The sequence below is a fragment of the Drosophila tropicalis genome, unplaced genomic scaffold (genome assembly GCF_018151085.1).
Source record: "Drosophila tropicalis isolate 14030-0801.00 unplaced genomic scaffold, ASM1815108v1 contig_878, whole genome shotgun sequence".
In the NCBI taxonomy this organism is placed as follows: Eukaryota; Metazoa; Arthropoda; class Insecta; order Diptera; family Drosophilidae; genus Drosophila; species Drosophila tropicalis.
Genome location: NW_027173374.1, coordinates 10,319,466 through 10,343,887, shown reverse-complemented (window position 1 = coordinate 10,343,887; position 24,422 = coordinate 10,319,466). Strand labels below are relative to the sequence as shown.

Below are 24,422 nucleotides of genomic sequence, written 5' to 3'. Positions count from 1 at the left end.
AAATGTCACAGAAAATAGTAGGAGTACTTTATTTTTGCCATGTTTCTTTTTTTTCCATCTTAGGGTAACTCCGTAACTCTCTCCCCTTCTCTCATTGACTTTCTCTTTGTGTTTGCTTTTGGTATTGTGCATTGCGCACATAGTTAGATAAGACAATATTATTTTATTGACTAGAAGGCAGAGTCAGATGAATAGAAGTTACTGGCAGTTACTGAAACTTTGTCAAGTTTGCAGGCTGCAAAGGTCACTATTCAAGAAAGTATTCGAGAATTCTATATAAATTCAGCATCTGCAGTCGTAAGTTCAAAAATGTCTGAAAGTTTCATATCAAAAAAATGTTTCTAGCAAAATAGATTTATACGTAAATACGTATATATGTATATAAATCCATCAAGACCTAATTTGATCGTTATTTCTAAGCAATTCAAAATATAATTGATCTCAACTTGAACTAGTTTCGTTTCCTTTTTCTATGGAATTAACGCATCAATAATGTAAATAATATATAAGCATAAAAGTATAAAGAAATTTACCATTAAATATTTCATCAGTTCTTGGAGAAAATTGATTTTTCCAACTTCGAAATTACTTAACAACATGGATGTCATCAATCAATTGGGAAGAATTTTTTCTTTTCACTTTCTTGAAATATAAAAAGTTATATATGCCAGTATATGTGTACATATCTACTATCTGAAACTATTGAGTAGATGAAAACTTTAACACAATCCAAAAGGAAAAGTTGTGAGGCAAACGAACATTGAGTTAATAAATTTTGCAGTTCTTGCCTCCGGCAAGAAACATAAATCTACATGGTAAGACTCATAAATATTTCATTGATGCGCTTCGTTGCTCATTTCGCTTGCTACTTCTTCTTGCTCACTTATTTTACTACTACTTGAGAGAAGAGTTTTTTCTGTTACGAGTATGTTTCTGTTTCGGCCATGCCGACTTCCATTTCCATTTCCTTGGCACTTCCTTGTACGTATGTATATTACTTTCCCTTTTTCTTTTTTTAATATGCTCATTCAATTTACTGTTGCTGCTTGCTGTTTGCGCTCGGCTTGATTCGTCGTCGTTTATTGATGACATGACAAACAAGGTACGATTTCCGCTCCAATCGAAAAGAAAACTTCTCACGAAAGAAGCAACATTGAGGAGAATCATTTTTCTTCAACGTTCCCTTTTGCCTTTTCACCGATTGTATTTGTATGCACATTAACTTCATTTTGCAATCATGCGCGCCATAAATCCAATTTAATTGCACTTCCATTTCTACTTCTTGCTGAGATTCGTTTTCCCCTATTTAGTTACGCTCACATGGCGTATACTTAATTTTTTGCTCGTTCGTGCGAAAAGCATGCAGACACACGAGCGCACAGACACAAACACACACAAATAGACCACCACAGCACATAGCAAACTTTTTCAAATCTCAAAAAATGCTAAATAGAAGCACATAAATTTTCCATTTCACTTTGAAAAATAGATTTTCTATACTGTTGCTTCTTCAGCTTTTCCTTCTGGCTTTTACCTTTTTTCGCTTGTCTTTTGCCTTCCAGTCTCCACCTCTCTCCTTTAACCACTCTTTCCTCTTAGTCTCTCTCTGCCTGATTTAGTACGCACAATTTTGTGCTCAACTTGTAATCGGTTTGGCTCAGTTCAAGAGGTCAGCTTCGCTCTGTTTTGTGTTGTTGGTCGAGTGATTTATGTTTGATTGAAATGCTTTAAATTGTATGCTAATCTCGAACACGAACACAAAAGTCATTTGTGTTTTTGGCATGCCTTGTTGTTGCAATCGCATTTGGCAGTTTGGGTTAAGCTTTTGCTAATTTGAAAGCCATTTAAGGGGTATCCTGGCCAGCATTGATGTAAGATATAGGGGCGGGGTCTAAATGAATGTATTTTATTTATTCATTTGTCAAGCTGCAGGGAGTTTCGACTTTGATTTCCAGTCGGTTTTTGTGGTATAGAGAAATCGGTGTAAATTCTGGTAATCAAAATGTCAAGTGAGCAAAATTATTCACAAAGACTTCCATTACAGATGTAGAAGATAATCTCCTTAATAACTCACATATACGCAATTCATATTTTATATAAATTGTTTACATTATGTATCACAGTTTCGATTTGCAGCCAATCCATTCAAATGTCTATTTCTTATTCAAATCAATGCCTTGATCTTTAATTTTTCCATTAACCAAAGTTTCTTTTTTTTTGCTACTTATGCATATCGCCGTTGTATCTATATCACATAATCCTCTCAAATGGCTGCAAAAGGCGAGTCACGCTCACTCCATTACAATGAGTGAGCAAACATGCTTTGCCTTTGCACAATTGCATGCATTAACTGCAGCTGCTACAAAACAACGACTATCTAGCTATCTCATGGCCATAAATTGCATCAACTAACTCACTAGTAGCCAATGCTTGGCATGGCGGCTAACCCACCCATGCCATAACATTTTTTTCCTTTGTGCTGTCCAATAACTGTCAACTGAGACCAAAAACTGGCAGAAGAGAGAGACAGAGCAGGAAAAGCGGTAGCTATAAATTCGTGTGTGACCAATTGGGCATGGCTCATTAATGCAACAAGCGTGTACATTGCCAGCGAGCGACCAAGCCGGGTCTCCGCCCCGCCCCAATTGACACTCTTCCGTTTTGCAAGAGTCAAGTGGACATTGCGTTATTGTTAGCCATTTCCGTTCTTGTCATTTCATACTAATCCAACATCCGCTCTAAATGAAGAGAAATAGCAAATGTTCCTATGTATGTATATAACATTTTTCGTTGGAAAGTATGTAGGTAATATTTTCCATTTGGCATTATGCATTGTAATGTGCGTATAAATTAGATTTGCTTCGCTGCGGATTGCAACCAGTAGCAGGAAAATAAGAAAAAAATGTGCTGTCTATGGAAATTGCAAATTTATTGCATACCATACCAAAAGTGGCCCAACATGGCGGTAGGTCTCATTTCGAATTACGCATACGCATCGTTGTTAATTTTATATTCATAAGTGACCCTGCGCCTCATTTAACGTTCGCCGCTTTACCTTTTCATTCGACATGTCCTTTGGGAAATTGCTTGGTTTTCGGCTATTTTATTATGCATTTTGTGTAAAGGTAAAATGCTGCTTTATATAGTCACTTAAGCCCAGGTCTACTTTGATCTTTTAGCCTTTGAGTTTGTACATTTGCCTTTCTATGAGGGTGTTTCTGTGTGTGTGTATCCGTGTGGGTCTGTTTGTGGTCATCTCTTAAGTTGTGCAGGCTGTAGGCCATAATTCCTAGCATTGACTTTTACTGCTTACTCTCTTACTCACTTTCACTATATATATATATGTATATATCTTTCTCTAGGGTGTACTCCAAGCAAAGTCATTCAAGACTAGCGCTCATAACATAAAAACTAAAAGGCAGCTATGTTGAGACTGCTCACTGCCTTCTTCTTTACCTTCTCATCATCATCATCATGATCTTTCAACAATTTCGCCTAATACCAAGTTCAGTTTGTTTAAGCCTTTGCCTTAAGTCTCTAATTAGTCTAGCTATAAAATAAAAGAAAGCAAACTAAAGGATTTGAAAAGGACTTTATGTGCTTTTTCATTTGCTACGCTTTAAATGTCATTGGCCCGTTGTGGAAATCAGTTAGAATGTACCTAATTTTAGAAGATATTTTAAAGAAATAATTTACCTTTTACAAAAAATTAATGAAAATGAAAATCTAATGTACATATTGCTGATGACACTGAAAGAAAAGAAGAAAATCATGGAGGGCTATAGTTTCGCACAAACTCTACTCGTTATTGCACTTCCTGTGTCACAGACATCTTCATTATTTACACATGCATATTGCTCATTTTACCAGCTCATATTGTCAGCTATTTCTTTTCTATTCTAAATGCGCCAATAAATGCGGCTCAATGTACACACAGAGCCCCAAGGCAAACAAATTATTATACTTTGCCAACCCTCCACCTCGCCTCCAAAAGAGAAATGGGGAAATCCGGCGTGTGTCCCAGTATAGAAAAATGGTGGAAAAAACATCTAAATATTACTCGCGCCAATAACATTCTACATTCGAGCAGCCAAGAGAAGAGTATGTGGGAGAGTGGGGAGGAGTAATGGTTTGCCACAATGAAAAGTGCAACCAACTGGGCTGACGATGATAGTGATGATGATAATGATAGCGATGATAATGGTGACACGACGATATGTGCATTTAATGGTTGACATTGTTGTTTACAAATTGACTTTTGTTGCTGCTGTTTGCCTGAATAATATGCCGACATATGCATAAATGTTAAGTAGCTTAGCTCACATTCGCATATCTGGCCTCCTCTTTTCAGAACTCCAGCAATATCAACAGCAAACGAACAAACATCAAGCAAACGGCTCAGTTCTTTCTCATCACATACGCGGGCCACGCCCACCACTACGCACTGCCTCATCGACAACAACAAATAGCAGCACTAATTCCACAATTGCCATGGGTGTGAGTGTTGGCGGCGGTGGCCAAATGCTACTCGATCAAACTCCATCGGGTGGCAGTAGCAGCAGTGGAGTTAGCTCAGCGCCTAGTTCATCAAAGGGTGGTCATCATTCTCATACTCATGCTCATGGCCATGCCCATGGTGAGAGTCTAGGCATGAATACGGCCATTGGTATGGGCCAACAACAACAGCAACAACAACAGCAGCAGCAGCAGCAACAACAGCAGCAACATCAGCAGCAGCAAGTGCCACAGGCAGCAATCGATGAGATGCGCGTCTGATAGGTATCGGTCTTTGAGTTGGACTTATAGTCATCAACGGGGTAAGTCAAATATGTACATACTTATGTATATATATTTTTCATCAAACTACAATTTGTCAGTTTTTTTTTTTTTTTTTGTACAATGAAAGGGCTATTAAACTGTTTTGATTTACTTCTTTTGGGCATAGCTTTCCTCAAATTTTCTCCTTTTTGTAATTTCTTCACTTATTTGGCATAAGCTTTGATCACTGCTACTGCTACTGCTACTTATGTCTGATTCTTCAGATTCGTCTGCTTTCTGGTAACCAGGACTTAAAGGATTCTCATTAAATTCATAAGTCACTTTGCCATTTTTACCAACTTTTGCATATTCATACAGATAATATTTCTCATTAATTTCCCTGATTATACCAAATCGTAAACCCACTACCAAAGCCTTATGCAATTGCTTAGTACAATGTTTATGACGCCAACAGCAATTGGTTGCAATTAATACATATTCCACAATATCTGACCAATCGGTTGGTGGGTCCAATTTCTTCAGAGCTTCAGTTAAATAATATGCATAAGTTGCCATTTTTCTCTAAATAAAATTTAATTTTTCAAACATACTAACACAATTTAATAGAAAACTCAAATGTAAATGTATTTTCTCAGGCTAATTTAAAGTCAAAACACCAAAAGGCATTTTTATTCAGGTTATAAATTTATTTTATGCCGGCACATATGTACATATATGTATATATCTCCATGTGTGTAGGTATAAATACATTCTCACATAGTTTGTATGCCAAACAAACATGACAAAAATGTTGAACCCTTTCGGCAAAGGTCGTCGGCGAACAGAAAACAACAACAAAAATAAGAATAAAATATATGGCCAAAGGTCTGATCAAAAATAACAAACGGCATGTCAAACATGCAGCAGCAAAAAAAGAACAAAATGTGCTCTTTATTTGACAAAAAAAAACCGAATAAAATTAAATAAATAAAACGAAACCAGAAGCCGACAGCAAGTCCCAGCTACTGACATGGAAAAATATGACGATTCTCCCGGTTACTGTCACTCTTCCACTCTTTTTCTACCTGGGCCAGCAAACGCAGATGAAGTCACGGACAAGTCAATACGGCTATATAGTATATATTTCTACGTAGACCGGTACCAACAATTCAGCAACACTTAAACTTATTAAATCTTTAAAAACAATACTACTTATAATTGCCAAGTATGCTTAATTTAATGCAATCTGCAAAAGTTGCTTAAATGAATTCTTTGTTAATTTGTTACTGATCTTTACAATAATTAAATTGAAGTTATAAATAGATTAAATTCGATTAAATTCGGATTTCTGTCTGGTTTTTAATTGTTCTTGGTGCAAATTAGTTGATTCTGGCCGAGCCAAATGTAGAAGCTAGCAATACGATTAGCCTCCAGAGGCGTATAATTTCTGTACTTTAAGAAATTAAATTTTCTTAGTTACTCTTCGCTCTAATTTAATTCATTTGTGTTTCAAAAATGTTCGCAAATTGAACTCATTTAAGATGCAATGCGTATTTTCTGAAGTAAATTCCCCCGTGGCGTTTTGCCAAAAATAAGTATCATATTATCATCTACTTTTTGGCTGTCCAGATGCAGGCACTTTAGTGGTGTATGTGTGTGTGTGGGCAGAGGGGCAAGACCATTATTTCACCTGTACATACAATTAAATTTGCATTTCTCTTTTCCATTTTCATTTTACACCTGGTCACACACCCATGCCCAACGGGTACTCGACGAAACCAACCCATATAACCCATCTCCCCAAGCAGTGGCAACCTCAGCTTCCTTGACTTTTAGCTGATTAACATTTTGTGCTCTTCTTTGCCATGGAAAATGCAATTTTCTCAACAGCAGCAGAATCAGCAGCGGTAGCAGCAAGTGGCAAACTTTTATGTAAATTTACATACTCCAACCATATATATTCATGTATACATATTTACTTTTATATATTTATATATCCATGTATGTAATGTATGTATTTATGTGTGTGCGTGTGTGTGTAGAGACCAAGAGTGGGCGTGCCAAAGTGTATATGTGTTAAAAGGGCAATAAACATTAATTTTACATTCTTTCATACTTTTTTGTACTTTGTTTTTGTTTTGTATCTCTTTGCTTTTTTTGCATAGACTTTTTCTTACACTTTGTTAAAGTTTATTTTTCCACCCACTGTGAAAATGTATTTTCTTCTGTTTTTATTTGTGTATGCGAAAAAAAATAAGAAGAGGAAAAGCCCAGGGACAAAGTTGAACAATAATGGGTTTAACCAAAGCTAAAAGCTGTTGCTACCATGCCAGAGATTTGCAATGTTAACTAAAACTAAATTATACATGTACCTACTTAAGTCACAACAATTATAGTAACAATTTAAAGTTTAAATTAATTGCATTTACCATTTGTCACTTTTGGCACAGAACAAAACAAAAAACAAATAGAAATAAATGTTCATCAATTGTGTGCTTCAGTTTCGTCTATGACAAACACAAAACTGCAGAATTTTATTTTATTTTACATTACACGCATAAAAGCTAACGTTGGCAAGTTGTCTGTGTGTGAGTGTGTGGAAATTGTGGTAAAAACTTTATGTAATTTAGTTAAAATTATATATGGGAAAACTCGCTCTCACTGTAGGAGATGTGTGGGGGTTAAATGTGTTGTGTAATTAGCGAGAAAAGTTCTGAAGCCGGCTTGAAGTTTCTATGTGAAATCGCTGAGATGTTGGATTAGCAAAAGGTATTTGAGTATTATACATAGATACATATATAATTGCATGCGGGCTAAAACTTATTTCTCTTCCCTTGACAATCGGCAAGAAATTGTGGCTAAGAACTTGGCATTCTATAGAAAGAAATATTATCTATGATAGCGTCATTAAAAGGGAAATGTACTTTACAATTTATATGCATTACAGTTGTAAGTAGATTTCCAAAGATTGAATCATAAGATTAGCAAACATTTTAAACACATTATAAATCTTCATTGCCTACTTTTCGGGGCAATCGATTAAAATGATCTCCATAGACCAAAGTAATTACAGTTAAGTATATTACAAATATTAACGTTTATTACTAGTTTTTATTTTTTCAGTAAGAAGGGCTAGTGAAGGCTTTACCAACAATACATTTCGACTAGAACCTCCTTTAGTCGGAGTAAATATTTTGCTTGTTAGATGCACGAAATTTACAACCCTTGAAGAGAGAGAAGGAGGGATTAAACCAAAGTATGGAGAATAGTAGTGTTTATTATTTCTTGAGTAACTTAAATGTTCATTCTCTGCCCCTGGCTTGCTCCCTGCTTCTTTGTGTTTCCGTCTGTCTGCTTGACTGTCGTTTTGGTCCTTTTTGGCTGCACAAGAGATATGCAAAGTGGCTGCACAAACATGAGCGTAATACGTTAATGATGGCCTCCCCTCTCCACCTCCTTTATTCACCGCTCTCGGATGGCCGTCCAAATGCAACATCGCCTCCCGTTCTCTCCGCCACCCCATGCACACATTGTAGCCACGATTTGCATTACGCGCATTGCTCGTTCAGCTCGCTCATCTTCTTGTTTTGCTGCCGTTGGTTGTGCTATCTTTAAGCCAAGCTCTAAGCATAGTGGCCCCGACCAGCGGGGTAACTCTTCCGTTGCCTCGTTCAACAATCTGAGCCAAATTGTGCGCTCAACTATGCAGCAGCAGCAGCAGCAGAGTCCCCATCATCCTTCAGTCCCGCTGAAAAAACAAAAGGCAACGGCAGTGGCGCCTTTTCTTTTCTTATTTTGCACTTTACTTTGCACTTTTCGCTTTCTTTTGCATAAATTCTTGCAACGACCGAGGCAGAGAAGCAACCGACCAAGTTTACTGTACTGCAAAAATGGGCACGCATCTAGCACCGACGCGAAGAGGCAGTTGCAGGAGGATAAGGAGGTGCACGCTGAAGTGAATGCAGCTGCCGTTGAATTTTGCAAACACTAAACACATAATGGAAAAATGGAAAATGCCAACAGAGCGCAATGAAGTGAATGTATTTGCTGCCACAACCCAACCAAATGGGGCTAGTTGCTGCGTTGCAGGACATCCAAGATACCCGAGAAACTGCGAGAAAAAAAATCCTGATAAAACAAAAGGGGAAAGTGGAGCAGGAAGAGACGAGGAGTGGGCAAATGGCATTGTAGCTGCGGGTTGTGGGGCGTATGACAGCTGAAATGTGGCAAATGTGCTGTTGCTTTTGAGCTAGGATAAATATAAATCGTAAAAACTTTGATGGATTCAAAAAATGAAATTGAAAGCAAATTTGATTCAATGGAATTGGGAATATGCTGAAAGAGCTATGAAACCTCATGACTGCTGCAAAGAAAAAAATTTGAAAAAAAACGGAAAATAAGAGCTCAGAAAATCAACAAATAATTCTTTAGTACTTTAACTTTATGATCCAAATCACTTATAACATACCATTGAATCATATACATAAATCCATATATCACAAAATTCGAGCAATAAATCACAACAATAATATAAAATTCAGTGTGATAATTGGCATATTGCCAATGAAAACTAAATAATTAATTGGCTACATCAAACGAAACGAAAGTGAAACTTTAAGTTGTGACATTTAATTCACTTTAATTATATATTTTTGATTAATTAAAGTTTTCAACAGATGACAAGAAAAAATGAGACGCAAAGGTTTGACCACCTTTTTCTTTTCATCTTTGCAGCTCCATAGAAACGCTACGAGCGGAAACGCCCGAGGAGTTCTATGCGTTAAAATCTCGCCCACAGGATGTGGTCCCTGATGTTGATGGTCATCATGAAGCAAACTATGTTGATGATGCTGATAATGATGACGATGATGATCAAGATGGCCAGCTCAATGGACTTGGACTTGCACTTGGACTTGGACTAGTCACTGCCAGTGATGACCACAAACAGCAGCAGCAGCAGCAACAGCAACAGCAGTTGCAACGACTACAACAGCATCGACAAATGCAACAAAAGAAGCTCAAATTTAAACGTGAAATGCATGCTTTGGCGCTGGAGGGCGGTGATGTGGCCAGAGGATATTGCTCCTGTGATGAGCAATGGACCAACTCAACATCATCGCCAACTACATCAACCTCAACTACATCGGCTACATCGGCGGCCACAATGTCACCAACGCCATTGCCAATGCCATTGTCCAGTGGAAATGCTAGTGGCAAGGCGTACAGAAATGGAAAGGGAAATGGCAACGGAACCGGAAACGGCAACGGAATTGTGAAACTAAAAGCGACGCCGACTGCATCGAAGCGTCTCAAGCAGCAGCATCATGTGCGCTTCTCAGACGAGAAGAACTTCTCGGATTGAAAACTACTAGACTGCACCTCCTCCCCTCCCCAAACTACTCCCTCCTATTCCTAAGGACCCACAAATAAAAGAAACCCCCTATTTAATTATAACTAATTATAGTTAATATTTAATTTAAGTCCTGTAAATACAAAACAAATGTTAGTTAATCTCTGTGTTTAGTTATCTAGATCTGTTGTGAACTATATGGTAAATATATATATACAAATATAAAGAAAAGTATAAGCTAACCAATGATATAATAATATAAATAATAATATTTGTTAGAAAAACAAAAAAAAAAACAAAAGATATCATTGTTTTTTTCTACCATTTCAACAGAAAAACCAAAACCTGTAAATAAATTAGTTTATTGAAGAATTCATAGACATTACAAAAATAAAAGTGGAAAGAAAAATTAAGAAAATTGTGTTATACCTTTACTTTAAGTAAACAAAAAACATGGAAATGGCTCAAATACAACAAATTAATATAGACTCATATAAATAAAAAATTAAAAATTAGTTATTAAAATCAAAAAATGCCGCTATCTTTGTGATGAGATTTTTGTATTGTTATTAATTTCTTATTCACATTAATTTAAACTAAACATTATTAATTCAGTTTCTGCAATTTTCTACTTCAATCTGTATAATCTGCCTTTTCTGTAAATTCGTTATCCACTTTTATAGGGTCGGAAATCAATGATAGATAAATATGTATTTCTAATAAGATAAGAAAACAATTTATAATCGTCTAGTCTAAAGAACAAACAATCCAATGCACACAGAGAAAATGCAAAAGAGAACATTAAAAATTATATATACATATATAATTGGATAAGAACAACAAACAAAAAAAAAACAACCACAAATACCATAAACTGTAAACCAAAAATGATAACTGAAATCTAAGATAAATCGAAAGACAGAAAATACAAACAAGCGAGGAAAAAAAAATAAAAAAAAAATGAAGATCGACTTAAACCAATTAAAAATTAAATTATTAAATGAAAATTACATATTGCGGTGTTTTATTTTTATGAAATTTTTTAATCTTAATGGCAGATGACCAAAAAAGTAAGTTGAAATTTGTTTAATAATTGTCCTTAATCACATCACATAAGAGGAATGTACAACTTGCTTTTGTTTTAAATATTCCCAGGACTTCTCTTATTGATTTAAGAACATCGGACGGACTGTCATTTTTTTTTTAAGTTCAAGGAAATTCATTCCAGTTACCCATTAAATGCAATAAATTAGATTAAATTACAAACGAGGACAACATAACGAAGTTTCTAAAATGTTTGTATATGTAATTAATATATATGTACGTACAAATGTACATAATTGGCTTCGTTAAGCATTTAATTCATTTACTGCTTTATTGTAAATATTTTTATCTTTCATGTTAATCTCTTTCTTTATTTTTACATCATTTAGTTAACGAAAAAGCTTGTAAAGAGCAGTGGAAAAAAAATAAAACTATAAATAACAACTAAATTATCCGAACTTTAGAGTTAAACATTGAAATAGTAGAACATTTTTCAAGTATGTTTAATTTTAAATTAATTATGCCCGCAAGCCTTGGTTTTGCCACATAGCCGTGTTGCATGTGGATGTGTTTGTGTGTGTGTGCGTGTGTGTGCCACACATTTTAAATAATGAAATTTGCGCATAAAACTTTTTGCTTTGCCAAAGCTTAACCAAAGGAGAAGGCGAAAGGCGGGGGAAGAGAAAGCCGATGACTGACGAAAGTTACAACAACCGAATTGCAACGTTGTTGCATGCAACATATATGTGTGTGTGCATGTATGTAGCAAGGAAAACAAACAAAATATTTGCCAGGATGGGGTAGAAGAAGCGGGATGAGAAGAAAGAAGCTTCTGCAGAATGACCATCGGGCATTTTTCAGTATTTTTTCTTGTTTCGGTGTTTTTGTTTTTTTGTGCCCTTCAATTTACTTTTTTGTTTTTAATTTTATTTTCTGGCGGTGCAAGTTAATTGGAATAGTTTTCGCTAAATATAAACAAGCTGTAAGAGTGGCAGGGAGGTGAAATGTTTTTTGGAGCGGGCATATATACAGTTGAGGAAGTGGGCAGATTTGGTAGAGATGTGTGAGCTCAATAATAAAAATTAATCCAAAAGATCCTTGAATAGCTTTTTGTGTGCTTTCTCTTCGCATTGCTCTCTCTTTTCTCTTCCCTTTGCTAGCTTATTTATTTGAAAATGGCGCATAAAATTATATTTAATAACCGTTGTTGCTTCGTTTGCCACAACCATCATAAAAATAAAAAGAAGCCCATTAAAATTGCAAAAGAAAATAACACATAAACGAAAACATTTAAAATGAAATGAATCTTGGGAGCCAAGCGAAAAGGCTGTTGGTTGGCTCGAGCCATGGAGATGGGGTGTTATAAGGTCTTATAGATGGTCTGTAGACGGAGGTCTTAAGGTCTTTATTAGCTGTTGGTTTAATTCAGCAAGCAGGCTTGTCCTTTGCCCTCATTCTCGTTTTATTTATGCGCCTCAAAAAGTTAATAAGCCACATTTCAATATTGGTTGGACACAATGTGTATGTGTGTGTGTGTTTTTTTTTTTTTTTTGGCGCTTCTTTCTTTTAGTTTTCACTTTTCAGTTAAGGAAATGGTATTTCCTTAGCTTTTGTGTATTTTTGAATTTATTTTTTAAGCAAAATCAAGTAATTATATACTTAGAACCGTACACTTAGCTGTCCCTTTTAATTTCCTCTGTTTTCCTATTCAGGGAAATGAAAAATTTTAATGAGAAACTCTACAAAACAGGCAGACCTTCAGTTATTCAAAACCAGAACGAGAAATATAGAAACAATCACAGTTATTCTCAAAATAGTAATTAATTTTGCGCTTTAAATATGTTATAATTTATTGATCTAATTGTTATAAAAATATGTTGATAAACTTTAAGTAACCTCTTGATTGCGACATCATTTTGTACTAACTGGCCAATTTTCGTCTGCCTCTTTCCTTGCCTGTGCACATTCATCAAAAGGCCATACATAATTGAGCCATGATAACTTTAGTGATATAAAAACCGCTTATGTGGCCCAAAAGCATCTGGTGCCAGTAACTTCACCCACATCCACACACATCCACACACACACACAAATACCACACAGCTGATGCTAAAGGTGTGGAGCCATTATTACTTTACTCCAACATCGTATACGACATAAATTACGCATACGTCATGTTACCCGTGGCAAAATATGAATGCTTTGAACCAAACAGCAATATGAAAAAACCGAAATTTTTTTGTTTCTGTTGTTGCACCTTCTGTTTTGCTATTGTTAGAACTTTTGACTTTTATGAGGGCTAAAGTCAAAGTGAAACATGACGGAAACAACTAAAGAGAGAAAAGGTGAGAGAAAACAAGGCGAGGGGTTTTGCTTAACAATTAAATTTTCAAACAAAAATGTTCATTACTTTCGATGGAAAATCACGAATGAGCGAGAACATTACCAAAAACGAGAGAGAGAGTGAGAGAGTTTGTGTGTGCTGAAGTATTGCAGAGTTTAAAAAATACGTGGTGAATGAATAATATATTTTGAGAGAGCAACAAAAATATTAAAAATCAATTAATTGTCTATTATCAAGCATAATTACTTATGAACTAAAAATTAAAATTTTTAAACGTTCTGGGCATTATTTCTAAAACGACTTCAACATGTCGAAATTTAAAATTTTTGGAAAGAAATTGAATTAAAATTCATAATCATAATTGATTGATTTTACCCGTTTTTTTTTCATTATTTTATTAGAGTCCAAAGAAGAGGGGGGAAAAGATGTCAAAAAAAAACAAAATAGTATGTACAATACATATAAATATTTATTACTCTTGGCTTTGTTGCCCTCCCAAAGTTGGATATTTAAAATAATAATCATAATTTGCTACACCTGTCAGCACTTTTTTTTTTTTGTCCGAGCGACAATGTTTTTGCATAAAAAGTAATTTGTAAAATTCTCAACAATAAAACATTTACCATAAAAAAAGGTAACAAGTGTCAGCTGAAGTCATTTGCAGCATTACCCCCCGCGTTACAAGCCCCTCGAATCTCTCTCATATTCTGAACCTGCTTTTCAGAGGAGCAGCCACAACACATTTTTCGCATTTAGTTGGTAATAAAACGAATAAAACACAAATATAAAGAGTGGGTAAAAAAAGAAAAGCAGAAAAGATAAAGTAAACATTAAAAACTAATATGCATTTAAGCCAACGTTCATGCAAGTTTTTTTGGGCAACACCAAACATTTTCCCCTAGAGGGGAATAAATAGGGGAGAGGATACTTAATGAAAGGGTTCAGTTATATCTTATATGTGGCCATATTTTGGGTGATGAGAGGGTACCCCATTTAAAAAGGAGCTACCTCCCAACTGATTGTATGGACAAGTATGATTCATATTTGAAAATGGTTTAAATAACCCATGCAGATATTTAGTCACAGGATTGGCAGATTTATAATTGGCCATTAAGTTACAAGCATCGACAGTAACGTTGTATAGAAATGGCTTATAGCCACTCAATCGTTGCATCAGTGCAACATTTACCTGAAATATTTGAGAATACATGTGTATAAATTATATCTATAATTTAGTTGTACCTACCTTGACTTTTGTAACGGGGCTTTTAAGAAGATTCACTTTTAACGACATATATTTGTAGGTGCGATTTAACGATTTTAGATAGCAATATTTGAATGTAGCAAATTCTTCATCTAGCGGCGTGCATTTGATATTCGTGAACTCAAAGTTGGCATTCACCTATAAATATTTAATTGTCAAAATAAGTGAAAATAATTTACAATTAAACATTTCTAATACATTTACCACTAATATTAAGAGAACAAAACTTATTAACATTAACAAACTGGCTGACTGATTCATTGTCATTGCCATTCACTAAAAGACTTCAGTGAATACTAAACAAACTCAACGGAAGTAACAAACGAATGGAAACAATTTTCATTTTAAAACATTAGTTTTAATCAATTTGGGTGATTGTTTACGGATATAGATATGTATATGTACATAAAGTGGGGGAAAGTCCATTAATTTTGTTAGCAGGTTTCCGCGCAAATCAATAAAAATGCAACAAGTGAAAAACTCTTTTACATTCCAAATAACAAATTAATATTATCTATATTACAAACTAAACTTACTCTTGATACTAATTAATGAAAAAAATATTTTTTAAGGAGTTGGTACAGCTGCATTTCTTATTTATACACTAGTTTAGAAGACTTAATATCTATTTATGTACACTTGGTATATGAGATTTCCAACATTTACGAAACTGTATAGTACACTCGAACATCAGCCCGATTTATGTCATAGGCGAACCAATTGCTGTAGAAAGCGTAATCTCCTTTGGGAAAAGGCAAAACAAAATTGAATTGTGTATTCAGATAGTCAATGGGAAGCTTCTCCACAATAACGCTATCCTATCAAAGTTATAAACAAATTAATGAGACTGTTTATAATGATTTATCAGTTTCTACTACTTACATTGAAAGGGCAAGAATGGTTCATATTTGAATATGGTTTGAATAACCCATGCAGATATTTAGTCACAGGATTGGCAGATTTATAATTGGCCAATAATTTACAAGCATCGACCGTAATATTGTATAGAAATGGCTTATAGCCACTCAATCGTTGCATCAGTGCAATATTTACCTAAAATATTTTAATTTACATATATGGATATGTATAACACATAGCTACAAACTAGTTAGTTGGTTGTATCTACCTTGACTTTTGTAACGGGGCTTTTAAGAAGATTCACCTTTAACGACATATATTTGTAGGTGCGATTCACCGACTTTAGATAGCAATATTCGAATGTAGCAAATTCTTCATCTAGCGGCGTGCATTTGATATTCGTGAACTCAAAATTGGCATTCACCTATATAATTTAATTTTGAAATTAAGTGGAAAATAAGCAAAATTTAAATATATTTACCACTAATAATGACAAAATAAAACTTAATAACATGAACAAACTGGCTGACTGATTCATTGTGATTGCCTTTCACTAAAAGACTTCAGTGAGTACTAAACAAAATCAACGAAAGTAGCTTCATAAAATATAAAGTGAGACATTATAAAATAATCGGAATAATTCATATTTTAAACATCAGTTATAATCGATATGGATGATTGGTTACTGTAATGTAGTGTGATTTTGTTGGAAAGTTAAATTACTCAATTCACATTACGTCATCACTTAGTATCACGATCGTTTAGAAGATGTTATACTGAACTCCTGTGCTATGATTCTTATTTAGTCCTTCAGCCACACTCTTTAAGTAAACCTCGGACTTCGGAATACCATACATTAAGTGAGAAACTCTTTCAGATTCCAAATACCAAATTTATATTTTAATAACATACCAAACTGATTCTTGATACTAATCAATCATATATATTTATACTCTTTTTGGAAATGCTGCCTTTCCTTCAAATGCCCTTTACCAATGTACACATGGTATACGAATTTCTTCAAATTTACGAAACTGTAAAGAAGACTCGAACATCAGCCCGATTTATGTCAGAGATAATCCAATTGCTGTAAAAGGCGTAATCTCCTTTGGGAAAGGGCAAAACAAAATTGAATTGTGTATTCAGATAGTCGATGGGAAGCTTCTCCACAATAATGCTATCCTGTCAACGTTATAGAGAAATTAAAAGCAATGATTATAATGATTTAACAGTATATACAACTTACACTGAAAGGGCAAGAATGATTGATATTTGAAAATGGCAAAAATAACCCGAAAAGAAATTTGGTTACAGGATTGGCAGCTTTATAATTGGCCATTAATTTACAACCATCGACAGTAATATTGTATAGAAATGGCTTATAGCCACTTAATTTTTGCATCAGCGCAATATTCACCTGAAACATTTGAAACATTTACATATATATCAATATATATTGAAATATATATTGGTTTTACCTACCTTGACCTTAGTAACGGGGCTTTTAAGAAGGTTCACCTTTAACGACATATATTTGTAGGTGCGATTCACCGACTTTAGAAAGCAAAATTCGAATGTAGCAAATTCTTTATCCAGCATATTGCATTTTACATTCGTAAATTCAAAACGCCCCTCTGTCTATAAGAAATTTGTCGAACAATTTGTAGATCCAATGAACTAGTCTATATGACTATATGTATGTATATTTTACCAAAATTAAACTTAGCAAAATTAAGAAACTAAGTTTCCGAATCATTGCGCTCCAATTGAGTTTTAAATTTTGACTAATAGTGAGGAACCAGTCGAATGGCATTAAAAACGCATTATATGAGGGCGGGTTGAAAAGTATTAAAATTACTTATCCCAGACTTGTACCTCAAATATTGCCGAAATGGTAATTAGGTTATCACAATGGCATCTAGAAAATTTCGATCAGTAAATCCCTACATTACAAAAACAATAAATTGAAAAGGACCTGCCTCTTTGGTTTTATTTTGCACATTTTTTATTTTGTCACATTTTGGTAGTATGTATTAAGTCGTTGCCATCGTTTTTATTTATGTTTCAAGCTAGGTAAATGTTTTTGTTTCTCAGCTCCCGTGTTAGTCGGATTGAACATCTTCCATCAAAGCATTCGGAACAAATTAGTGTTTCTTTGGACAGGACCTAAAAGAAATGTATTACTGACCAAGTTCACCCCGCATAATTTACACATAATTCCAATAATGACCTCAGAAAACTATAATTATATATAACTGCTATAATCATCCATATCGATTAAAAGTAAACTTGAACTATTCCCATTATTGTAATGGTCCAATAGTTCATATTTCATATATTTTTATATATATTTTATCATTAGTGAAAGAAAATTAAAATGAACCTGACAGTCAATTTGCGAAATTTTTTAATTTTAATTCTCTTGATATTAGTGGTGAATATATTGCAAAATACAATTTATAAAAAATGTCCACTTATTTTCAAAACTAAATATTAAAGGTGAATGCCAGCTTTGAGTTCACGAATATCAAATGCACGCCGCTAGATGAAGAATTTGCTACATTCGAATATTGCTATCTAAAGTCGGTGAATCGCACCTACAAATATATGTCGTTAAAGGTGAATCTTCTTAAAAGCCCTGTAACAAAAGTCAAGGTAGGTACAACTAAATTATAGATATAATTTATATATATTCTCAAATATTTCAGGTAAATGTTGCACTGATGCAACGATTGAGTGGATATAAGCCATTTCTATACAATATTACGGTCGATGCTTGTAAATTATTGGCCAATTATAAATCTGCCAATCCTGTGACTAAATATCTGCATGGGTTATTCAAACCATATTCAAATATGAACCATTCTTGCCCTTTCAATGTAAGTAGTAGAAACTGATAAATCATTATAAACAGTCTCAATAATTTGTTTATAACTTTGATAGGATAGCATTATTGTGGAGAAGCTTCCCATTGACTATTTGAATACGCAAACCAATTTTGTTTTGCCCTTTCCCAAAGGCGATTACGCATTCTACAGCAATTGGTTTGCCTATGATATCAATCGTGCTGATGTTCGAGTGTACGTTACAATTTCTTAATTTTGAAATTTGTATACCCAGCTTACATGTGGTAACAGACAAAAAGAAGCCTCTCAAAGCATATAAGAATTATAAGAATTCTAAAAATAAATTTAAATTTCAATTAATCGGTTAGCTTGTTTTGAGCGTCAGCAACGCTTTTTGAGTAAATGACTGCAAACAAAATGTTTTTTGGGTCTAGTTTTATCGATAAATACGTTTGTATATCGGTATGGGTTGACATCCACTGCTCGATGTTCGAACATGCTTGAGTTCGCGAGTAATGTTGTGTTTATGTTGCGGGTGAAATCTCAAAATTGACCACGTGCATTGCAATCCCGGAATAATGCGAAATCTGAAATTGCAATATTGCAAGGAGCTGACCACCGACGTAGGCCAGCCGAAGCAACTACTAATACAGCCCACCGAGATTCACAATGGTGAGAGCGGGGGAAGTACGTTCTATGTGGTGACTTCAAACAATATATTTCGCCTGGAGACCGAAAATGCCCAAGGAAGATGTAAAAGCAAAATCATAGCTGATTTACCGGATATAGTGAGTGCTGAATACCTGCAATTGGATGCCCAGATATGTGTGGCCACTGGAGGTGGAGAAGTACTGATTATACAACCAGACACATTGGAAACCAGAGAAGGAACATTCTGCGATGTAGGCATCGAATGCATGTCTTGGTCACCTAATCAGGAGGTTGTTGCTTTTATTACCAAAACACATAATGTGGTAGTGATGACCTGCACCTATGATCTAATAGCAGAACAGCAGCTCGATCAAGATTTGGCCAAGGAACAGGAATTTGTCAATGTTGGATGGGGTAAAAAAGAAACCCAGTTTCAGGGAACAGCTGGCAAAGCGGCGGCAAAAGAGAAATCAGAGGAGACTACCTTAAATGACAATGATGATGGAAGCGTCCATGTCACCTGGCGTGGTGATGGTGCCTATTTTGCAGTGTCCTATGTATCAGCAGCTAGAGGACGTACTTTTAAGGTGTACGACTGTGAAGGCAAATTGCAATTCTCGGCAGAAAAATGTAGCCAAATTATGGAAAACATTGCATGGCGCCCCTCGGGTAATTGGCTAGCCATGGCCCAAAGATTGCCTAACAAGTCCTGTATTGCGTTATTCGAAAAGAATGGATTAAGGCATAGGGACTTTACGTTGCCCTTTGATCTAGATGAGGAGAAAGTCGTACAACTTAAATGGAGCGAGGGTTCAGACATCTTGGCCATACAAACAAAGAGAGATGGATCCCAGAGCATCTATTTATATACCATAGGAAACTATCATTGGTATCTAAAGCAAGTTTTGGTCTATGATGAGCAAGATCCATTGGCCTTCTTTCATTGGGATTCACGCTTGGGATCGGAAAATGATCTTCATGTTTGCCTGGAGAGCGGAAAACATTTGATTCATCGTTGGTCATTTGCCGTAGATCGCTATGTCCGAGGATTGGTAGCAGTTATTGATGGCAAACGTTTGCTTCTTTCGGATTTTGCTAAGGCAGTTATTCCACCTCCAATGAGTCAACGTGTGATTGAAATTAATGATTATATCAATTCAATAACCTGGCATGAATCCACTTTGTGTGTCTATACTAGTGACAAGTCCATTTACATCTATCAGCCATTGCAGCAATTGAGCCAAGAGCCTCCAGCAGTTATTCAACTGAAACCCAATAAGGAGCTGGCCCGTTTACGATTGGCCAATTTGGTGAATTTCAATTGTGATTATCTTCTGGCCACTCAGAGTGTGGGCAATTGTACGCGAATTTTGCTAATCAACAAAGAACCAGACATTGAAGAAGAAGAGGCTAATGATGCGGTGTATAAGGTTCATAGTTCTCTTAAAATTAATGGGACAGTGAATACCATCAGCATTGGAGCCAGTGCCATGGATGAGTTCTATGTCCAGACCATACAGAATGCACATTGCTACGAGATATCTTTAAAACCGGATAACTCTATGAAAGTGGAACGAAATCATGCCCAATTGTCGCAACCAGCTGATCAAATTGAATATTTCAATTTGAATAGCGATAGTACAGGTGAGCTCAAGAGTAGTTATAGATACACCTTAGATTCCTAATTTAATCTCTGTTTTTAACTAGCTGGAATTATATCGTTGCGATCACAACAATCCCTTCATTTGGATGGCCGTCGCATAGCTGAAGATGTAACCTCATTCTGTGTGGTGGGAAATTATCTGGCCTATACCCAATTGAATGCTTTGCATTTTGTACATTTACGGAATCGTCGTCAGGTCTCATCCAGGAATATAGAACGCGGTGGCAAACTGGTGACAGCCATAGCGAGTGAGGCTCGTGTGGTGATGCAAATGCCACGGGGTAATCTGGAGGCCATATGTCCACGTGTTCTGGCTTTGGATCTAGTTGGTGCTCTGCTCCAGCGACGTCAATATCAGTTGGCCATGCAAATGTTACGCAAACAGCGAATCAATCTCAATATTATATGCGATCACAATGTCAAGGAGTTTGTTGCATCTATTGATATATTTCTCAAAGAAATTAGGCAAAGTCAATGGCTTTGTCTATTTCTTAGTGAGTTGCAAAATGAAGATCTAACACAAGGAATGTATTCCAGCAATTATGAAGGAAAAGAACAACAGGAATCGAATTATCCAGGCGACTATAGGGTGGAAAATAAAGTGGAATACATCAGTAAATTGATCTGTCAACATATGAAAAAAGCTACGGAAAAGGATGATGTAGATCGCTACCGCTTACCCATAATCACAAGTTATGTCAAGTTGGGCCATTTGGAGGAAGCTCTTCTCTTGATTTGGCAAGAGAAGCAAAGAATTTCCAATGAGAATTTAAATTTGGCCGATGATATGCTAAAATATCTTCTCTATATGGTAGATGTCAATGATTTGTATAATGTCGCTCTGGGCACATATGATTTTGGCCTAGTCGTATTTGTGGCCCAAAAATCACAAAAGGATCCCAAAGAGTTTTTGCCTTACCTCAATGAATTGAAATCTTTGCCATTAGATTATCGAAAATTCAAGATTGATGAGCATCTAAAACGATTTGCAAAGGCATTGAACCATCTAGCTCACTGTGGCGAAGATTACTACACGGAAGCTTTGGAGTTTATTAAAAAGCATGGCCTGTTTGTCCAGGGATTGCAATGCTACCGAAATCAAAAGGAATTTCATCAAAAGATATGCGTAGCATATGCGGATCGTTTGAGATCGCAAGCTAAATTGGAGAATGCTAGTCTAATGTACGAACGTGGTGGACAACTTCAGCAGGCCTTAATGAGCGCCAAGCACATTTTGGACTGGCAACGAGTTTTGGTTTTGGCCAAGTTATTAAATGAATCATTGCCAGAGGTGGCCTTGTCCATGGTGGGACCATTGCAACAACAAAGCAGGCACTTGGAAGCCTATGAACTAATCAAAGATTATGTACAGGATCGAGATAAACAAATGGAAGTACTTCTGGAGGGGCATCTATATGGCAGAGCTATATTTGAGGCACGCCTACAAGGTGGCAATATATTAGGTGGGTTGACAAAATAAATTTACTTTCATTCAAAACTCTCTAACACTCATAATTTTCAGCCGACAAGGTTACTCCATCATTGTTGGCTTATGTAAATCAATTGCAAACATCTTTGGAAGCCGATCATCAGTTATTCCTTGACTACAAGAAACGTTTGCAAATAATACGACAGCAACAGGCAGCCCAAGGAGATGGAGATGGTGGGGGTTCGGGTGATGTGGATATAGATGAAGTGGATCTACTATCAGATACCACTAGCATGCATTCATCCCGTCATAGCGGTAGTTCTCGCGGCACAGGGTATTTATTTTTACTCTCTTTGCTTCAGTGCATCATTTTTGTTCAATGTTCGTCTTGGCTTATCTAGGAAAACTTTCCGTTCGAGCAAAAATCGACGCAAACATGAACGCAAACTTCTCAGTTTGAAGCCAGGCAACCCCTTTGAAGACATTGCGCTCATCGATGCGCTGCACAATCACATCACGAAAATTGGCCAACAGCAACAGGTGGTGCATGACACATGCAAGGCCCTGCTGCAAGTGACTGAAGATGGTGGTGACGGTGACTACAGTGCTGATATCTTGGCGGCTTCACTGCAGCGTGAATTCAAACAATTGCTGTTAACTGTCGAATCATCTCTCGATGAGATTTGGATACCAGAGCTGGCGGGTGGAAATGGTGGAGCTGGAACTGGAACAGGGTTTAGTTTTGCCCAGCATCTAACCGGACCAAATGTTGATTATTTGGCCCTGAAAAAGGAGCAACGTTATGCCTTGATAAGTAAGTATATTATCCTCGAAAGCAATTAAATATTTCCATTTATTATTTTTATCTAACTAATCTATAAGCTAAGGTATTTAGAATTGAAAACAAACTACAATTTCTCATCCCTTTAACAGATTAATATTATTGATAAAAATGTTTATGGCTTAGTCAACTTTCGACTATTGGCATGATATATTTTTAAACAAATATTGTTATGCTAATCATTTCTTTTATGTTTATTTTTACACCATTTTTTAAATTTTTTTGTTTCATCTTTGTTTTTTGCAGGTCCTCTGAAGCGTTTCAAGCCGCAATTAAATATTATTGATTGGCCACATGACATTCTCTTATAAATTGATCAATAACAATTTGCGTGATATGAAATTTCACTTTTGATTTTCACCCACCCCCTATTTAATTTACTTTCACTAAGTGGAAAAATAAATGTTGCATTCAAAATTTCTTTATAATTGAATTATCATCGAGTTGGAACCAGGCACCAGGCAGTGGACCGGTGGACATGTGCCAGACACGAACATGGACAACATTGGACGCCATTTAAAGTGGGTGTTTAATTGTAAACCAACTAAGCAACTATCATTTGAGAGGCGTAGGCGTCTGTTGTCTGTCGGCTAATCTTTGAGAAACGCCCTTTATTAAAAAACATTTAAAATAAATATCAACAACCACAAATTCATGAATCTCGGCTTGATAATTTCCTGTTAAAGTCGGCATCGATGTTGTCGTAGACGTCGCAGCTGCTGCATTGAAGCATTTTGTTTAGCAAACAAAAATAAAAAAGAAACAAACAGAAATATAAGAGATGATGGGAAACAGGTTTTTGTTTTTCCAGGCAGGCCAAAAGCACAGTGAGGCAAAATGCTGCTAACAAAACACTAAAATTGATAAAGTCATGGATAAAGTGAATTATGATTTACAGTAGACTTTTTGAATACACTTTATAAATATATATAGGGTGAGATTTAACGAAAATGGGAAAAGAGAGACAAGAATGGTTATTTTAAAGAAATTTCGAAATAAATTGTACTATATTACTTAAATTTAAATGCCAATATTAAATTGTGGTATTTATCGCATGAGAATCTTTGCGATCTATAATGTTTGAGGTTGGAACACTGCATTAAGAACATTCGCCACAACTGCTTCTATTGTAAATCCAGACCTGGATAGGATAGTTCTCTTAGCAATGAATAATTTTTAAAACTGTTTATTGTTGTCAATATTCTTTTTCCTCTTTTAATATCGTTTCTGTTTTATATACCATAATGTACTTAAATTTTGAAGATCTTATTAAATACAGAGATGGGGAGAGAGAGAGAGAATTGTGAGAGCTCACCTTATGCACGTTTTGGACATGCGCAGCTGGCGTATCGTTTAGAGTCACTCGAATCTTAA

General features: G+C 35.6%; 6 protein-coding genes across 9 annotated transcripts in view; 4 read left to right on the top strand and 2 right to left on the bottom strand.

Annotated features, from left to right (window-relative positions):
• Positions 1 to 9,625, top strand: part of LOC137584774 (neuroligin-4, X-linked-like) — a 41,049-nt gene extending 31,424 nt beyond the window's left edge. For all 4 annotated transcript variants that reach the window (XM_068300334.1, XM_068300333.1, XM_068300332.1 and 1 more), the window contains 2 exons: positions 4,352 to 4,817; positions 9,493 to 9,625. In XM_068300334.1, coding sequence (XP_068156435.1) covers positions 4,352 to 4,776 — 425 coding nt within the window. In that variant the 3' untranslated portion in view covers positions 4,777 to 4,817; positions 9,493 to 9,625. The remainder of the gene's footprint in view (positions 1 to 4,351; positions 4,818 to 9,492) is intronic.
• On the top strand, positions 9,435 to 10,254 carry LOC137583802 (rho GTPase-activating protein gacU-like). The gene is made up of 2 exons (XM_068298940.1): positions 9,435 to 9,460; positions 9,493 to 10,254. The coding sequence occupies exons 1-2, from the start codon at positions 9,435 to 9,437 to the stop codon at positions 10,118 to 10,120; spliced, it is 654 nt and encodes a 217-aa protein (XP_068155041.1). The 3' UTR covers positions 10,121 to 10,254.
• Positions 10,255 to 14,448: 4,194 nt separating this feature from the next.
• Positions 14,449 to 16,156, bottom strand: LOC137583801 (uncharacterized). Its single transcript, XM_068298939.1, has 4 exons — positions 16,100 to 16,156; positions 15,887 to 16,042; positions 14,743 to 14,898; positions 14,449 to 14,685 (listed from the first exon to the last, which is right to left on the bottom strand). The coding sequence occupies exons 1-4, from the start codon at positions 16,154 to 16,156 to the stop codon at positions 14,449 to 14,451; spliced, it is 606 nt and encodes a 201-aa protein (XP_068155040.1).
• A 488-nt stretch (positions 16,157 to 16,644) lies between these two features.
• LOC137583800 (uncharacterized) lies at positions 16,645 to 17,374 on the bottom strand. Its single transcript, XM_068298938.1, has 4 exons — positions 17,330 to 17,374; positions 17,101 to 17,256; positions 16,865 to 17,035; positions 16,645 to 16,800 (listed from the first exon to the last, which is right to left on the bottom strand). Exons 1-4 carry the CDS (start codon positions 17,372 to 17,374, stop codon positions 16,645 to 16,647), a joined length of 528 nt encoding a protein of 175 aa, XP_068155039.1.
• Positions 17,375 to 17,529: 155 nt separating this feature from the next.
• On the top strand, positions 17,530 to 18,717 carry LOC137583799 (uncharacterized). Its single transcript, XM_068298937.1, has 4 exons — positions 17,530 to 17,553; positions 18,118 to 18,273; positions 18,327 to 18,497; positions 18,562 to 18,717. The coding sequence occupies exons 1-4, from the start codon at positions 17,530 to 17,532 to the stop codon at positions 18,715 to 18,717; spliced, it is 507 nt and encodes a 168-aa protein (XP_068155038.1).
• A 237-nt stretch (positions 18,718 to 18,954) lies between these two features.
• Positions 18,955 to 23,699, top strand: Elp1 (elongator complex protein 1). Its single transcript, XM_068298946.1, has 5 exons — positions 18,955 to 20,759; positions 20,823 to 22,241; positions 22,301 to 22,541; positions 22,609 to 23,021; positions 23,295 to 23,699. Exons 1-5 carry the CDS (start codon positions 19,043 to 19,045, stop codon positions 23,357 to 23,359), a joined length of 3,855 nt encoding a protein of 1,284 aa, XP_068155047.1. The 5' UTR covers positions 18,955 to 19,042; the 3' UTR covers positions 23,360 to 23,699.
• Positions 23,700 to 24,422: the final 723 nt, after the last annotated feature.

Excerpts from the sequence above, each read along its gene's own strand:
- LOC137583800 (XM_068298938.1), bottom strand. The coding sequence starts at position 17,374 with ATGATTCGGAAACTTAGTTTCTTAATTTTGCTAAGTTTAATTTTG. Across the intron at positions 17,036-17,100 it reads GCCCCGTTACTAAGGTCAAG|GTGAATATTGCGCTGATGCA; the intron begins GTAGGTAAAACC and ends CAAATGTTTCAG. Across the intron at positions 16,801-16,864 it reads ATCATTCTTGCCCTTTCAGT|GATAGCATTATTGTGGAGAA; the intron begins GTAAGTTGTATA and ends TAACGTTGACAG.
- LOC137583799 (XM_068298937.1), top strand. The coding sequence starts at position 17,530 with ATGGCATCTAGAAAATTTCGATCA. Across the intron at positions 17,554-18,117 it reads CATCTAGAAAATTTCGATCA|GTGAATGCCAGCTTTGAGTT; the intron begins GTAAATCCCTAC and ends TAAATATTAAAG. Across the intron at positions 18,498-18,561 it reads ACCATTCTTGCCCTTTCAAT|GATAGCATTATTGTGGAGAA; the intron begins GTAAGTAGTAGA and ends TAACTTTGATAG.
- LOC137583801 (XM_068298939.1), bottom strand. The coding sequence starts at position 16,156 with ATGAATCAGTCAGCCAGTTTGTTCATGTTATTAAGTTTTATTTTGTCA. Across the intron at positions 14,899-15,886 it reads GCCCCGTTACAAAAGTCAAG|GTGAATGCCAACTTTGAGTT; the intron begins GTAGATACAACC and ends AAATATTTATAG. Across the intron at positions 14,686-14,742 it reads GCCCCGTTACAAAAGTCAAG|GTAAATGTTGCACTGATGCA; the intron begins GTAGGTACAACT and ends CAAATATTTCAG.
- Elp1 (XM_068298946.1), top strand. The coding sequence starts at position 19,043 with ATGCGAAATCTGAAATTGCAATATTGCAAGGAGCTGACCACCGACGTA. Across the intron at positions 20,760-20,822 it reads TTTGAATAGCGATAGTACAG|CTGGAATTATATCGTTGCGA; the intron begins GTGAGCTCAAGA and ends GTTTTTAACTAG. Across the intron at positions 22,542-22,608 it reads GGTAGTTCTCGCGGCACAGG|GAAAACTTTCCGTTCGAGCA; the intron begins GTATTTATTTTT and ends TGGCTTATCTAG.
- LOC137583802 (XM_068298940.1), top strand. The coding sequence starts at position 9,435 with ATGACAAGAAAAAATGAGACGCAAAG. Across the intron at positions 9,461-9,492 it reads AGAAAAAATGAGACGCAAAG|CTCCATAGAAACGCTACGAG; the intron begins GTTTGACCACCT and ends TCATCTTTGCAG.